Genomic DNA, 14,952 nt, shown 5'->3' with positions numbered 1-14,952 from the left:
GAGGTGTGGCTGGAACCTTCTGGTCAGTGAGGGTGGAGTGGTCGTCAGACAGCTGGCTAGCTTGGCCATGTGGGACTTTGAGATCAAGAGGACAGTTGGGGACCAAGCTCTGTGGGATGCATTGAGGTCAGGGCAGGGGACCCAGCCCCTACACCTGGATCCCCTGCCCCACTCAGAGACAGTCTGAAGCAAGGGACCCCATGAGGTTGAGCATCAAGGAGCTGTTATGAAGAAGTTGGTGAAGACAGAATGCTGGAAGGATGCTGCTTCCATGCCAGTGCATGTAGGCATATAGCATGGCATTTGTACATGAGTGTGGGTCATGCAGATACAGATGTACACGCATGCATGAACATACCTCACACACGTGCCCGTGATGGCAGGTCACACAGACACATGAGCACAGCACTTGCACACAGTGAGCTCATACAGAGACACGTGCATGAGCACAGCATCCACACATGACCACGGGGCACACACATGTATGTGCACACCCCCCTCTGCTTGCAGCCTTGGGGCTCACCGATGCTCTGTGGACGGCTCTGGCCTTGTCTGGACTCCTGTGTTCAGCAGCTGCTTAGGAAAGAGATGAGCTGCTGCCCCCTCTTGAACCCTGACCCACAGAGGTCATAATTCCCTATATCATCCCCTCAGCCTTCTCACCTCTGGACCCAGGACTCCAGGGGCCCCCTACTTCCATCTGGACACAACCAGGCCAAGCGGGTGTGTGTGGGCAGAGACTGGTGACCAGCATGGGTGAGGGCAGTTTAGGCAGGCCAGCTGGAGGCCACAACTGTCCATCAGCTCTTGATACTCCCTTCAGAGACGCGAGAGGACCGGACGAAGCGGCTTTTTCGCCACTACACAGTGGGCTCCTACGACAGCCTCACGTCACACAGGTACACGCAGGGACGCTGGCTGGCGGGAGCATGCATATGGGACGTGGGGCAGGACCTGCAGTATAGAGGGAGGCCAGGAGCTGGTCCAGGAGGCCAGGTGTGAAGAGGTCAGAGGAGGGTGAGGGAAGGGGCCCGGCCGACCTCTCTTCTGCTCCGTGGCCCGTCAGTCCCGGGGTGACTGCAAGGTGGACTGTGGCTGGCTGGCCAACCTCGAGGCAGGACTTACCTCACTCCTCCCTGCTTTCCTTCTTCAGCGACTATGTCATTGATGACAAAGTGGCTGTCCTGCAGAAACGGGACCATGAGGGCTTTGGATTTGTGCTCCGGGGAGCCAAAGGTAATGGGGAGTGGGTGCCAGCGCGTCAGGCAGGCAGGGGCTGCACACTGCTCGGGGTTGTCTTCAGCTTCTTGCTTCTGCCCTCCACTCTGCTCTACCCCGCACTCCCTCCTTGCCTTGCCCCTGCGCCTCCCTACTTTTGGCCCCAGCTTTCCTTGCTCCTCTGCTGCGGTCGGACCGTCATGGTTTGCAATGTCCCGGCCCAGGCGGCAATTCCTTCCCTTCGTTGTTTTCCACTGTCTTTGCTCGAGAGTCCAACTGAGTGGGGGCCTTTCTGGCGTGGGCGAAGGGGGTTTCACAGAGGGTCATGTCGAGGATCCCTGGACCGGCTAGTCCCTGTACTGTGGCTCCCCGTGGCCCTCCCCCTGCTCCGGGTCACTGCCCCCTGCAGTCGTCTCTTTCCTGTGCTGAGCCACTCGGAGGTTGCTGTGTGGCAGCCGCCCCCACCTGAACCTCACTGGTGAAGCGCCTTCCTAATTGCCCCCCGCAGCAGAGACCCCCATCGAGGAGTTCACGCCCACGCCAGCCTTCCCGGCACTGCAGTACCTTGAGTCGGTGGACGTGGAGGGCGTGGCCTGGAGGGCCGGGCTTCGCACGGGAGACTTCCTCATCGAGGTGAGGCCGTCCTGGCTGGCACTGCCCAGTGGGATGCTGACCCCTGAACCCTGTGGCGGACGTGCCTGGGGGCCTCCCCACCCAGCTGCCTGTCTGTCCCAGGTGAACGGGGTGAACGTGGTGAAGGTCGGACACAAGCAGGTGGTGGCTCTGATTCGCCAGGGTGGCAACCGCCTCGTCATGAAGGTTGTGTCTGTGACAAGGAAGCCAGAAGAAGACGGGGCTCGGCGCAGAGGTGAGGGGTCACGCTTCAGGCCTCTGTGCCGAAACTTTCCCCTGACCTTAGACCTTTGACTTTAGGCCCACATTCCTCTTCCCATCCCTGACCCCCAACTGCTGACATCAGATTCCTGAACCTTGATGAACCACCCACATGTGTGGGCTGGGGCCCCTCCCAGTCCCTGGTGTTAGACTGCCAGTCCTGTCCCCTGGCCTGAGGCCTTTGACCCCTGACCCCTGACCTCAGGCTGCGCCTCCTCAGATCCCTGCCCCCTCCTTCCCGGCGTTCCCCCAGCCCCTGGCGTGGCAGAGCCCTCCTTCCCTACACCGCCAGCAGCTGCCTGGAGGCCGGGGTTGCCATAGCAACTGTGAGGTTGACGCTGCCGCGCTGCTTATTGTCGGAGGGAAGGGGGAGGCGGCACCTGAGGGAAGAGGAAAAGCGTCTTCTCCCCGCGACGACGCGGCACAGCCTGGGCCCAGGAGGCTTTGCCGGCCAGGCCCAGCCCAGGCCCGCGGCTTGGCTGACCACACCCTGGCCCCACAAGGGGCAGCGGCCACCCGGGCCTGGGGGGAGCCCTGGAGCAGCAGGAGCCCCGCCCGCAAGGAGACCCTCCCAGCCCCCACCTCATGGCTCTGGTGCCCCCTCGCGTAGCCCTCGGAGCCTACAGGGTGGGTGCCCAGGCCAGAGCCAGCTGGCACCGTGCCCCCCACCAGCACCCTTGATTGTCTCCTGAGGCCCTGGCTCTGGGGGTTCCCAGGGCCCCTGAGGCCCTGATCGCCCGGGCCCCCCCACACTCCCTGAGCTCCTTGCGCCATGAAGAAGTTTGCGTCCAGCCGTAGCCTGAACAAGATCCTGGCACAGTGCGACTCATCCTCGCGGGAGTACGAGGAGATCCAGGCAGTGGAGCGCAAGTGGCACCTGCACCTGGCCACGCCGCGCCGCCTGCCGCTGGACAGGAGGGCCAAGGCCTCCCTCTTCTTTGCAGCCCCACCGCCCCCCAAGAGGGCCCCCAGCACCACACTGACCCTGCGCTCCAAGTCCATGACAGCTGAGCTCGAGGAACTCGGTGAGTGGCGGGGGTGGCCGTGGAGGTAGATGCAGATGGACAGCCCATGATGGGCAGACAGGGCCAGGAGGCACAGGTAGTATGGGAGGCCAGGGGTCAAGCCAGAGGGGAGGAAGGACAGGTGGATGTAGGAGCAGGTCAGAGGTGAATGGGTGGGTGCTGGTGTGATGGGGACATTCGGCGCTTGTAGGGTGAGGAGCGGGATGGCATGTGGAAGGGGTGACGTGAGGGGCTGGGGATGGACAGTGGGGTGTCCAGGACAGATGATGGGGAGCAGGGCCTGGCCCACCAGTACGTTTGCACGTGTGTGCATGTTTGTGTGTATGTGCTGCCTCTGGTTTTCCACATCTCCACTTTGACTTTACTCCTGCATTTCATCCAAGTGAAGAAAGAGCAGTAGTCAGGTGACCGGGGTCCGCTCTGGCTCTGCCAGGCACTGGCTGTATCAGCTTTGTGTTTATTTTACCCTCTTGGTGCCCGTGCCCTCATTGGCCAGGTGGTCCTGCTGACCCCACAGGCCACAGGCACACTGTTGGACGATGGGGCAGGACCTCGAGTGTGGCAGGAGGGGAGCAGGAGTGTGCTGGGCTTCGATGGGGCATGTTTTGGGCACAAGCCGTGGTTGACCATCAGCAGCTTCTTCATGGGCAGGTCTTACATATGTGTCCATTAACAACCTTGTCATGGGCATGTCCAGATATATTTGATCATATCCTGACATGTGACCGTCAGTAGCCTCTTCATAGGCATGTCCCAGCACGTGTGACCGTTGTCCTTATTGTGGGTACGTGCTATACATGTGGCCATCAATAGCCTCGTCATGGGCATGTCCAAGTATACGTGACAGTTGACAGGCTCTTTCTTTTTTTTTTTTTGTTTGAGACAGAGTTTCACTCTTGTTGCCCAGGCTGGAGTGCAATGGCACATTCTCAGCTTACTGCACCCTCCACCTCTCGGGTTCAAGTGATTCTCCTGACTCAGCCTCCCGAGTAGCTGGGATTACAGGTGCCTGCCACCACGCCCGGCTAATTTTTTTTTTTTTTTTTTTTTTTTGTATTTTTAGTAGAAACAGGGTTTCACCATGTTGGCCAGGCTGGTCTCGAACTCCTGACCTCAGGTAATCTGCCCGCCTTGGCCTCCCAAAGTGCTGGGATTACAGGCGTGAGGCTCTTTTCTTCCTGTGGTCTAAGCCCAGTTCTGTTCGCAGACTTGACTCTGCCTCTGGTCATAGAAGGAACCCCAACTCTGGTCCTAAACTGAACCCTTCAGTCCTGGCCACAGGAAGGGACCTCATTCTGGTTCTAGGCTGAGCCCCATCCCTGGCTTCAGTGTTGGTTCTACCCCAGCCATAGAAGGATCCCTTTTGCTGGCCCCCAGAATAATCCCTGACCTTACTCATGAACTGAGCCCTGACCCTGTCCTGGCCACAGGCTGAGCAGATGGTCTTAACTGCAATTTAGTTCAGTGTGGAGAACAGCTACCAACATGCATTGGATTGACATGGTCAGAATTTTCACCATAGCTATTGCAAATAAAATAAAACCAAAAGAAAAAAACAAAAAACCTCATATAGATAATTCAAAATGAAAAGGAGAGAAACCAAAGCCAGGGGCTTCTGTAGCTCATTATCTAGTACCCAAGGGCAAGGAGTTGGGATCCTGAGGCCCTCACAAGGCTGGGAGACGTGGCTGGACCTGTGAGAAGCGGGAAGGTTAAAAGGCCAAGCCCAACAACTGGAATTAGCATCGAAAGAACTAGAAATCAGAGAAGAATATGGAAAACATTAAAATAAATTGTCACAAAGATTAAAAGAACTAACTGAACTAATGAGAGAACAGGACAGAACAAATAAGCAAAAAAAGAATAAGCACATTTTGGAATAGAGTGATTTTTTTTTTTTGAAACTGAGTTTCGTTCTGTTGCCCAGGCTGGAATGCAGTGGTGTGATCTTGGCTCACTGCAACCTCTGACTCCTGGGTTCAAGTGATTCTCTTGCCTCAGCCTCCCGAGTAGCTGGGATTAGAAGCGGCCACCACCACACCCAGCTAATTTTTTGCATTTTTAGTAGAGATGGGGTTTCACCATATTGACCAGGCTGGTCTTGAACTCCTGACCTTGTGATTCGCCCACCTCAGCCTCCCAAAGTGCTGGGATTACAGGCGTGAGCCACTGTGCCTGGCCAGAAGGATCCTTAAAGAACTGTTACTGAAACAAAAAGTATAGTCACAGATAAAAAAGAAAGCCATGGCTGGGATAAACAGTACACTAGACCCAGGTGAAGAAAGAAACAGCAGGTTAGAAGATAAATCTGAGGTTACCCAGAATATAGCACAGAAATATAAGGAGATACAAAATATCAAAGAGCAGTTAGGAGACATTTATCACATAGATAATTCAGTGGGACTATTGGGAAAATCCCAGCATCTACCTAATGCAAGGCCTGAAGGCAATATTTGGAGATGAGATGGCTTAAGAATTTCCCAAAGTTGAACAAAGACATGAGTCTTCAGTTGAAAGAAATATAAGTCTCAGCAAGGAAAAAAAACCAAATCTGTATCCACATCTTTCATAGTAAAACTGTAGAACGCAGTGAACAAGCATAGAAATCTTTAAAACAATGAGAGAGGCTGGGTGCGGTGGCTCATGCCTGTACTCCCAGCACTTTAGGAGGCCAAGACAAGTGGATCACTTGAGTCCAGGAGTTTGAGACCAGCCTGGGCAACATGGCGAAACCCTATCTCTACAAAAAATACAAAAATCATCCTGGCATGGTGGTGTATTCCTGTGGTCCCAGCTACTCAGGAGGCTGAGGTGGGAGGATTGCTTAAGTCCGGGAGGTAGACGTTGTAGTGAGCCAAGATCGTGCCAGTGCACTCCAGCCTGGGTGACAGAGCGAGACCCTGTCTCAAAACAAAACAAAACAAAAAATGATGAGAGAGAGAGAGACTGGCCGCTGGATGTCGTAGACAGGAGCAGTGGTTCAACTGACAACAGACTTCTCATCAGCAATAGCAGATGACAGTAGATGATGGAAGAAGAGCTTCAAAGTGTGGAGGCAAAATTCTTTTCCACCTAGAATTCTATACCCTGCTAATCTGACTCATTCAGGAGTGAGGCAGAGAGGCTAGCAGACTTCTGGCCCTAGGGTCATAAGGGTCCAAGGTCAGTCACGGGAGCTGACCTGTCAATTGAAGATCCAAACTGATCAATAAGCACTGGTAGGCAGCTGGGTCCCAGGATTCTCCTGCCAGAGGCTGTCACGTAGCCACGATCAACTGCATGTCCAGAAGGAACTCTTCTATTCGGCACCACGAGGCTTTTGGGCAGCCTGAGATCTGTAATCCTGGGACCCAGGGACTCTGCCCTGTGAAAATTAGAGAACTGCGCTTTGCCCTCTGGGCTTTTCTGCCTGAAGAAACCGGTGGATGGAAGAAGCTCCTTCCCCTCTCTGGGCTGGGTGTTCCCTCTTCTGCAACAAGCCTCAGGACAGGTTGCTGGAGTCATTCTACAGGCCCTGGTCTTCCAGAGGAGTTGCTCACAGCTTCAGGCCACCATAATTTTCCAGGCTTTTTCCTGAGCAGTCTGGGGGAGGATGAAGGGACAGCTTAGCACAGAGCCTCTACCCACACTTCTGGAGCTCAGGAAGCCACCCTGTCCCCAGAAGACAGCTGTCCTGGGAAGCCAGCAGGGCTTCTGGAAGTCCCCTCTGGAAACACCTGATTTGAGGAAGCCATGCCAGCCTCAGGGTTTCCCCAGGTACCAAAGGGACCATCCCACAACCCAGTGGTTTTGCTTTCAGAAGATAGAAATGAGGCCTGTTGGTCATTGCTGGCAAGAACACATCAGAACTGCCTCACACTGTCAAGAGCTATTAGAGCCCTTTAGGATTCATAGTCTATCGAGAAGGTGCCTGAACACCTAAAAAGAAAAAGTGAGGTGTCAGAGAAAGCAGGTGCAAGGCGGAGGCTCCTGTCCAGGTGGCTGTTTGCTGTTCAGAGGATGTGGGAGAGGCAGGGCCCTGTTGGGGGAAAGGGAGGGAAGGGGTGTTCTCTGGGGGAATGGGGTGAGAAAAGGCTGGTGCCTGGAAAATGAAGGGTTGCAGAGATGGGAGTGAGAGGAAGGGGCTGGGTGGGGACCCTCCTGAGACAGGTGGTGAGAGAGAGAAGAGGGCAGAGCACCCCTCCTCCCCCTCAGCACTGGGGACTCCTCACAACCACCACATGCATGTCCACAAAGCTTGTACCAGGAATGTGCTGGGGCCACAGGTCAGTGGAGACCCAGGCCAGGGAAGGCCCTGGCAGGTCCAAGCCCTTCCTGTGTATTCATGTTCCCAGGAGAAATCTGGACTCCCTGTGATTTCTGGGCCCCTTTTTTTCTTTTGTGATGAGAACATCAGGGTAGGTGCCACACCCAGCATCTGTGTGAGTGGCCTTGTCCTGGAAAAGGTTTCTTTGCCAAAGACATTTGCCCTGCCTTTTGTTTTAAGACCGACTTTGAACAGAACACACAGGTGACCACCTTGGTTTTCCGCGACACCTGAACTTGTTTTCTATGGGGTTTTGCCTTTTTTCTGAACAAACCTTTGACTGAGCCAAGCATGATGGAGTTGTGCATATCTCCCTGTGTTTGCGTGTCTGTGCGTGAGTGAGTGGACATACGCTGTGTGCACTTGCATGTGTGTGGCACACATGTCTGTGCGTGGGTGAGCAGACACACGCTATGTACACCTGCATGTGTGTGGCACACACGTCTGTGCGTGGGTGAGCGGATATGCCCTGTGTGCACCTGCATGTGTGTGGAACACATCTGTGTGTGGGTGAGCGGATACACCGTGTGCACCTGCATGCGTGTGGCACACATCTGTGTGTGGGTGAGCAGACATAACCTGTGTGCACTTGCATGCGTGTGGCACACGTCTGTGCACGGGTGAGCAGATACGCCCTGTGTGCACCTGCATGCGTGTGGCACACGTCTGTGCGTGAGTGAGCGGATACACCGTGTGCACCTGCATGCGTGTGGCACACGTCTGTGTGTGGGTGAGCAGACATAACCTGTGTGCACTTGCATGCGTGTGGCATACATCTGTGTGTGGGTGAGCAGACATAACCTGTGTGCACCTGCATGCATGTGGCACACACAAGCCCCTGCTTGTGGTTGTTTCCTTCTTGGATTTCAAGGCATGTACCAACTGATTCTGCATTTGGGCAGATTTGCTCTTCATGGTCTGATAAAGAGGTGTAGGCTGGGGGCAGATCTGGGAGGTCATGGTTGTTGGGGGAGGTGGCGGTGAGAGGGATGGGGTGGGGAAATGAGCGTGGATAATGGGGCCTGGGTGCCAAGCCTGCCTCTTACTCCCTTTACTCTGTTTCTTGATTCCAAGCCTCCATTCGGAGAAGAAAAGGGGGTGAGTCATCTGCCTGTGTCCCCAGGGCCTTGGCTTTGCCTGACCCCTGTCTGGGGGAGTGCTGGTGTGTGAGGAGGTTCCAGCGCAAGTCAGGGTGGCCCAGAAGTCTGGGCTGCAGCCTCCTGTTGGCCTTCTCCCTGGGGATTTGGTAGGGGCATGAGAGAAGGACCTGCAAGGATGGATGGGGAGTTCCCAGGGGTGTGACCCTCTGGGACTGTGATGGCCTTGGGGGCTCAGGTGAGGCTGGGGCCTGTGAGCTGTGCAGATGGCCTGATGGAGGCAGCCCGTGGGGAGGAGCTGGGAGAGCTCCATGGAGGCCACTGCATGCGCCATGGCCCAGAGAGCAGGAAGGAAAGGGCTCTGAGGGTCCCAGAGGGGGAGCTCTAGGGAGCAGGGAGACTGGGCCGTGTTGGTGTGTGTGGCCCCAGTCTACATTGCTTCTTTCTGCTGGTCCTCTCGGGGCCTGTGCCTGGGTTGTGGGATGTATTCCCGTGCTGGTTGGTTGTAGGGCCAACCCCAGAGCTGATGGCCCCTTCAGAGCAGGGGTCTGAGTTCCACAGCACTGGGGAAGGAGCTTGGAACTCCCCTGGCCAGCAGCCCCCCCAGGCTGTTGACCGCCCTCCCGAACCCCCGTTCAGGCCTCCCTCTACCCTTTGGGGCTGCTCCCTGTATGTCCTGTATGTTCAGCCTGGCTGCAGGGAAGATAGCATTCAGGTGGGAACAGTCACCTGGGCCTGGGTACTGAGGCCCACTGTCCGGTGAGGTCCTGGGACCCAGCTTCTGGCAGCCTCCTCTGCCTCTCGGGTGGATGGGAGTCAGGGCCCAGACAGAGGCTTGAGGTGGCTTTCTCCACCCAGGCCTGTATATTTGCTCCATATATTTGTACCTGATGCCCGTCCCTCCCTCTCTCTGGACCCACTGGGCTTTCCCTGGGTGAGGACACATCTGCCAGGCCCTTGGCCCAGCCCTCTTGAGGCCCCCTTGCTGCCTCTTGCCCCAGCCCAGGTGAAGGGCTTCCCCAGTGTCTTCTCAGGTATTAAAAACAGGTGACAAGGTCTCCTCCAGTGACCTTTTCTGCACGCCTTTGGGGCAGACACACAAGCTATTTCTGGAATCTTCAGGCTCTGCCCTCCAGCTCGTTAGTGGGACTCCCAGGGTGTCGTGTTGCAGCCCAGGTGCTGCTCCAGTCGTGGAAGAAGTGATGGCTGATTGATCATCCTGCAGGCTGGGGCCCTATTGATCAAACAGCTGCAAACCCAGCTGTGCCCTGCCATGCACCCAGAGGGCCCTGGGAGTGAGCCGGTCCACTTGGTTCCTGATGGGCTTCATTTCCCTTAATTATTTAAAATAATTTATTTAAGAACATATTCTCTAATATTGGGGGGAGAGTTATGTCAACCTCATCAGTTTGTAATTTGCAGAATTCTTGATGAAATTTTTCCCTTTTGAAAACACTTCTCAGCTGGCTCCAGCACCATCACCCGATGACCAGAAGCAGCTGCCTCACTAAACGTTATGTGCATCCCGCTGCAGGTCTCTGGGATGGGTCTTTCGGACCTAGAGAGACAGCCTCTCCTAGCCCGTGGCTCAGGTGGCAAAGTGTCACCCGTGATGCTGAGCCGTGTGTACCTCACGGAGTTTTCTCTCCATTCATGTCTTTACTTCTGCAGTTTCTGGGGAGTATGGTGCTTAAGTCTCATCTCTTACTTCCTAGTCAGTGATCTGGGGCAGTTTCTCTCTCTGAGCTTCAGTTTGCTCCTGGGTTGGATAAAGGTCATGATAAAATCCTCGTGTAGTTGTGGGATGAGAGGAGTGGTTTGCATGAAGTCCCGCATACTCCAGAAATCACCAAGAACTTAACAAATGGTGGTGATGGTGACTTCAGCTCCCAAAAATAAATCATTCACTTCATGACAAAAGAAAATGAGAAGTCCCCTCAAACCAGCAACCCCTGGTCTGTACCTGGGCCTCTGTCACCTGGTGGCACCGGGAGCCGTGCACAGGCCCAGATATCTGCAGTTGGGAGCCTGTTTTGCCTGTAAACTCTTGTATTGTTCAGGGCACAGGCTGGGCACTGATGGAACACAGAGAACAGTATTTGCTCTCTTCTGCAGACCCACAAGCTGTCTGGGGAGATGAGCCACCCAGACATGAATTGTGCGGAATTGTGCCCAGTGCCAGCACAGTTGTAAGCCTTTCTTCTGTGCTAATTCTCTCTAGAGACACATGAAGCTAGCGCTGTTTTTATGCCTGTTTTATCAGACAAAGACACAGAGGTCACAAAGAGCTTAACTCAGGACATAGTCAGTGTACAGGGTGGGTCTGGTCTGGGTTGGGTACAGGACAGCCTTGGGGAGTTGTTTCCTTTTTCCAGCAATGCTAAGCAGATTGCAGAGGTAGAACCAGCAGGTACTGTGAACAGCTGCAGATTGGAGTTGGAAGGAGTAGGAGGTGTCCAGGCTGACCATTGAAATTCTCCAACAAGGGGCCAAGACAAGAGTGGCCAGACAGGGTCCCTCTAGGGTTGGCACAGCCCCAAAGAGTGGAGAAGGGCCTGGGTTTGGGTGGAGCCTGAGTGATGGGTGGGGTGCAGTGGGGCTGCTGAATGACGGCTGGTGCAGCAGCCAGGTGGACATGGGTGCTGCCCCAGCCCTTGCTGCATACCCCATGCACTGGTCCTCAGTGGACCCACAGGGGGCGAGAGCTACTGATGTCCTGGGGGAGCCATCCAACCAGAGCTCTGATGGTCCTTGGATATATGTATTAGTTTAACACAGTTTCCAAGTCACTGTGATCATTTGTGGAAACCTGCTTGAACATAAGGGTCTGTCCTAGGGCTGTGACCCACTGTAAACAGCTTCCCTTCCAGTGCGGTGCAGAGAGCCAAGAGTGGCCTGTATGTGCTGAGAACAGTGACAGGACGAAGGGAAATGGAGGGAAATCCAGGGAGACTGTGGTCTCTGAGTTGTTTGTCTGTCACCTGCCCTGGTCTTCTCCCTCATGGGCAGAGTGGCCTTTCCTTAAGTGGGGTCCACGGGGTCACCTGGAGTCTCCTTGAGGATAGAGAGGCTGCCTGGGATGGGGTCTCAGTTCTGGGGTGAGGGCCTTGTCTTGGGGGCCTGGGGTGGGAGCTTAAGGAGGGAGGGGAGTAGTGGCCTCTGTCAGCATCACGGGTGGCCAGGCTGGGGAGGACATGGCAGTGGGGCGGGAGGTGGCCCAGGACCTGAGATGGAGCCTCCTTGCTGTGCAGAGAAGCTGGACGAGATGCTGGCAGCCGCCGCAGAGCCAACGCTGAGGCCAGACATCGCAGACGCAGACTCCAGAGCTGCCACCGTCAAACAGAGGCCCACCAGTCGGAGGATCACACCTGCCGAGATCAGTGTAAGGGCCACGGGCGGCTGGGAGCACTGGGATGGGCAGGCATGGGGGTCAGTCTGTCCTGGGCCACTCCCTCCAGAGGGGTGTGTGCACCCTATAGCCTCTCTCAGAGACTCTTGGGGCTGTCTCTGCCCCCTAAATGACCACAGCTCAGCACCTGCTGGTTTCGCTTTTGTGGCTTTTGGTGCTTCTGCCTTCAGGCAGTCCCTGTCTCACGCCTGAGACCACCAAGGTACCCCAGCTCTGCTGAGAACACGGCGAAGCATGTCTCTGTTCCCTGCCCACTTGCCGACCCGGCGCCTTCTGGGCTCCTCCCCCACCCTCACCCAGGGTCAGCCAGGGTCTGCACCCACCCTGCCCAACACCGTCGACACTGTACCACCATCTGCACTGCCCACACAGCCCAGGCTCCAATGGGCTACATCCCCTGCTCCCTGAGGGCAGAGCCTAGACATGATTCCTGGGTCCAGGCACCCACAGGCACTGGTGCCATTGGAGTGACAGCAATGGGGTATGTCACTTCCGGCTTAGGAGGAGGACTGGGGCCCCCCAGTGCCCTGGAACCTCCATGTTCCCCTCCCTGACCCCCACAGTCATTGTTTGAACGCCAGGGCCTCCCAGGCCCAGAGAAGCTGCCGGGCTCCTTGCGGAAGGGGATTCCACGGACCAAGTCTGTAGGTATGGCTGGGCTGGGGGCCTGCATGGGGTTGGGAGGAACGGGGCTGGAGCTGGCAGGGTGGATTTGGGTTGGAAGGACCCTGTCTCTCCCTGCTGGTAACTGGGGTTTTCAGTTTCCCTCTGAGTCCTGCGTCTTCCTGGCCCCAGCTGAAGGATCTCGTGTTGATGGACCTGTGGGGATTAGGCCTTCCCCAACCCAGAGATTCCCCCGGCAGCTGACACTCCCTGTCCAGTGGGCATCCCCCGATCGCTTCATCCCTCCCATGGGCAGCCTCACCCCTGTCCCCAGCTGCCACTCCCTGTCCACTGGGCACCCCCACCTCCCCGTCGCCTCTCATCCTTCCCATGGGCAGCCTCACCCCTCCCCAGCTCAGCAGCCTCCATCGTCGTTGCTTCTCTGCAGCCCAAGTGTATGTGAAGTTTCTGACCCTAAAACTCCCCTCCCCTGAACTTGCCTCTCCCCTATTCCTCCATGTATTGCTCTCTCCCCCCTTCACAGCCAGTTTCCCCAAAAAGTCACCTCTACTTGCCATCTATCTCCCATCCCCCACCTGCTCCTCAGCCTGCAGCAGACTTGCTCTCTCCGTACCCAAATTGAAACTCCTCCCACCAGGGTCACCGGTGGCCTGCAGGGCCTTCCTCCCGTGGACATGGCCAGCACTCCTGCTGACCTCAGCTGGCGTGCGGTTTCTTTGCTCCTTCTTCCATGAAACACCCCTCCCCAGAGTTTGAGGACAACACTTCCTGGTTTTCCCCTCCTTTCTCAGGTGGCACCTGTTTTGACCCTGCCGCTCCAGCCTCCCAAATATGGGATCTTTTCAAAGCTATGTCTTCAGCCTCCTTCCCCTCTGTGCCTCACCACTCCCCAGCCACCATCACACCCCACACTCACTGTCTCCTGACCCAGATGACAAGCCCTGGCCACTACGCATCCCTCTAGGCATCCATTCTCCTGTCCCCTGCCCACCTGTGCATCTGTCCACCCACACACCTGCCCACTTGGCCGTCTGTTGTCCATACAAACCCCAGCACACCCCCGCATCTGTTACACATAGGAGTCAACCTCTCAGCACTTACTATGGGCTGGACACTGAGTGTTTAATACTTAGAATAACCATATTGAGGTTGAGGCCACTAGTACCTCCATTTTACAGATGAGAAAACTGAAGCAAGGAGGGTAAATGACCTGCCAAGATCACACAGCTGCCCAAACTCTTGATTCCTCCCCTGCCCCAGCACCCTGCCAATTTGTGTTCACACAAGGCCGATCCTGGGCCAGGTCAGGGGCTTAGTTGGGGAATGTGACGTGTGCAGAGAGCTCAGCGAGCACATGGTGGGTATCAGGGCTCACGGACCAATGGAGCCCACTGGGGAGCTCCAGGCACACCTGGGTGTCACAGAAGGCTGCGTGTGTCGGGGTGGGGGTACTTTTGAGCTAAGATGTGCAAGATAAATGGGAGTTTCTGGGGATACTGGGGCGAACTGACAGAGCAGTGTGGAAAAGGCATATGGGTGTGTGGACTGGTCCCTCAGAGACTGCCGAGAGTTATTTCTGTAGGTGGGATTGTGGGGAAGAAGGCTGGTGAGGCTGCAGCTACTTGGGAGCTGAGAAGCACTCTCCTCTGCTCTCCCTGGCCTGAGCCCTGAGTGGCTTCCATGGTTCCTCTCTTACCCTCTGCCTCACCTGACCTGTCGGGGTGGGTGGCCTCACAGCCCTGCCCCGCACAGGTCTCATCGCCTTGCAGCTGGGCCATGGCTTTGTTCTCATGACTGCCTGCCCTGACTCTGCCCTCTAGTCCATCCCTCTGGCCAAATGAGGCTTTTCACAGAGCTGCTATCACTCCGTATCTGTCCAGCTTGATCCTCTGTGTGCTCCTTATTGCCTCGGGGCCCCGGAGATCGGCCCCAGTGCTCTCTTGCCTCATCTGGAAACATCTGTCTCTGCCTCCCTTGACCTGGGTCTTCTGACTCTTGCTTCCTGGGCCTGACCCTGCAGGTCTAGGTCCATGCACCTGCCCTGCAGGCCTTGAGCCACTCTCCTAGGACTGCCAGTTCTGCCCTGGTCCCTCAGGCACCCTCTTGCGCTCGGTTGATGAATGGGTTGACAGGTGCTCCTTTTTGGCTCCCCTTGGCCTGCTGGGCCTCAGCTGCCAACATGCACGTTGGTTGGGTTGTCAGACTCCCCAGGCCCCTGCCCCGTGCCCTGGCTCTGTTGCCCTGGGCACACAATGCAACCCTTGAAACATCAGGATTTTGATCCATAAACACGGAGACCACCGATTCCACCTCCAAGGACCACTCTGAGGCTCGCCCGGTACGCAGCACTCACAGGCTAGGACTGCGTTTCATGCTGGG

The 14,952-nt window shown here is 56.1% G+C and overlaps 1 protein-coding gene across 4 annotated transcripts in view; it reads left to right on the top strand.

The window, feature by feature from the left end:
• Nucleotides 1-14,952, top strand: part of SHANK3 (SH3 and multiple ankyrin repeat domains 3) — a 58,527-nt gene that overhangs the window by 28,553 nt on the left and 15,022 nt on the right. For 3 of the 4 annotated variants that reach the window (XM_038007223.2, XM_038007225.2, XM_038007226.2), the window contains 8 exons: nucleotides 824-899; nucleotides 1,154-1,236; nucleotides 1,727-1,851; nucleotides 1,954-2,086; nucleotides 3,057-3,137; nucleotides 8,518-8,541; nucleotides 11,792-11,922; nucleotides 12,513-12,597. In XM_038007223.2, the coding sequence (XP_037863151.1) occupies nucleotides 824-899; nucleotides 1,154-1,236; nucleotides 1,727-1,851; nucleotides 1,954-2,086; nucleotides 3,057-3,137; nucleotides 8,518-8,541; nucleotides 11,792-11,922; nucleotides 12,513-12,597 (738 nt within the window). The remainder of the gene's footprint in view (nucleotides 1-823; nucleotides 900-1,153; nucleotides 1,237-1,726; nucleotides 1,852-1,953; nucleotides 2,087-3,056; nucleotides 3,138-8,517; nucleotides 8,542-11,791; nucleotides 11,923-12,512; nucleotides 12,598-14,952) is intronic. The other variant, XM_038007224.2, reaches the window with a different exon arrangement.

Source organism: Chlorocebus sabaeus, chromosome 19, assembly GCF_047675955.1.
Source record: "Chlorocebus sabaeus isolate Y175 chromosome 19, mChlSab1.0.hap1, whole genome shotgun sequence".
In the NCBI taxonomy this organism is placed as follows: Eukaryota; Metazoa; Chordata; class Mammalia; order Primates; family Cercopithecidae; genus Chlorocebus; species Chlorocebus sabaeus.
Note: the sequence above shows the minus strand (reverse complement) of the source record. Positions and strands in the feature narration are given on the sequence as shown.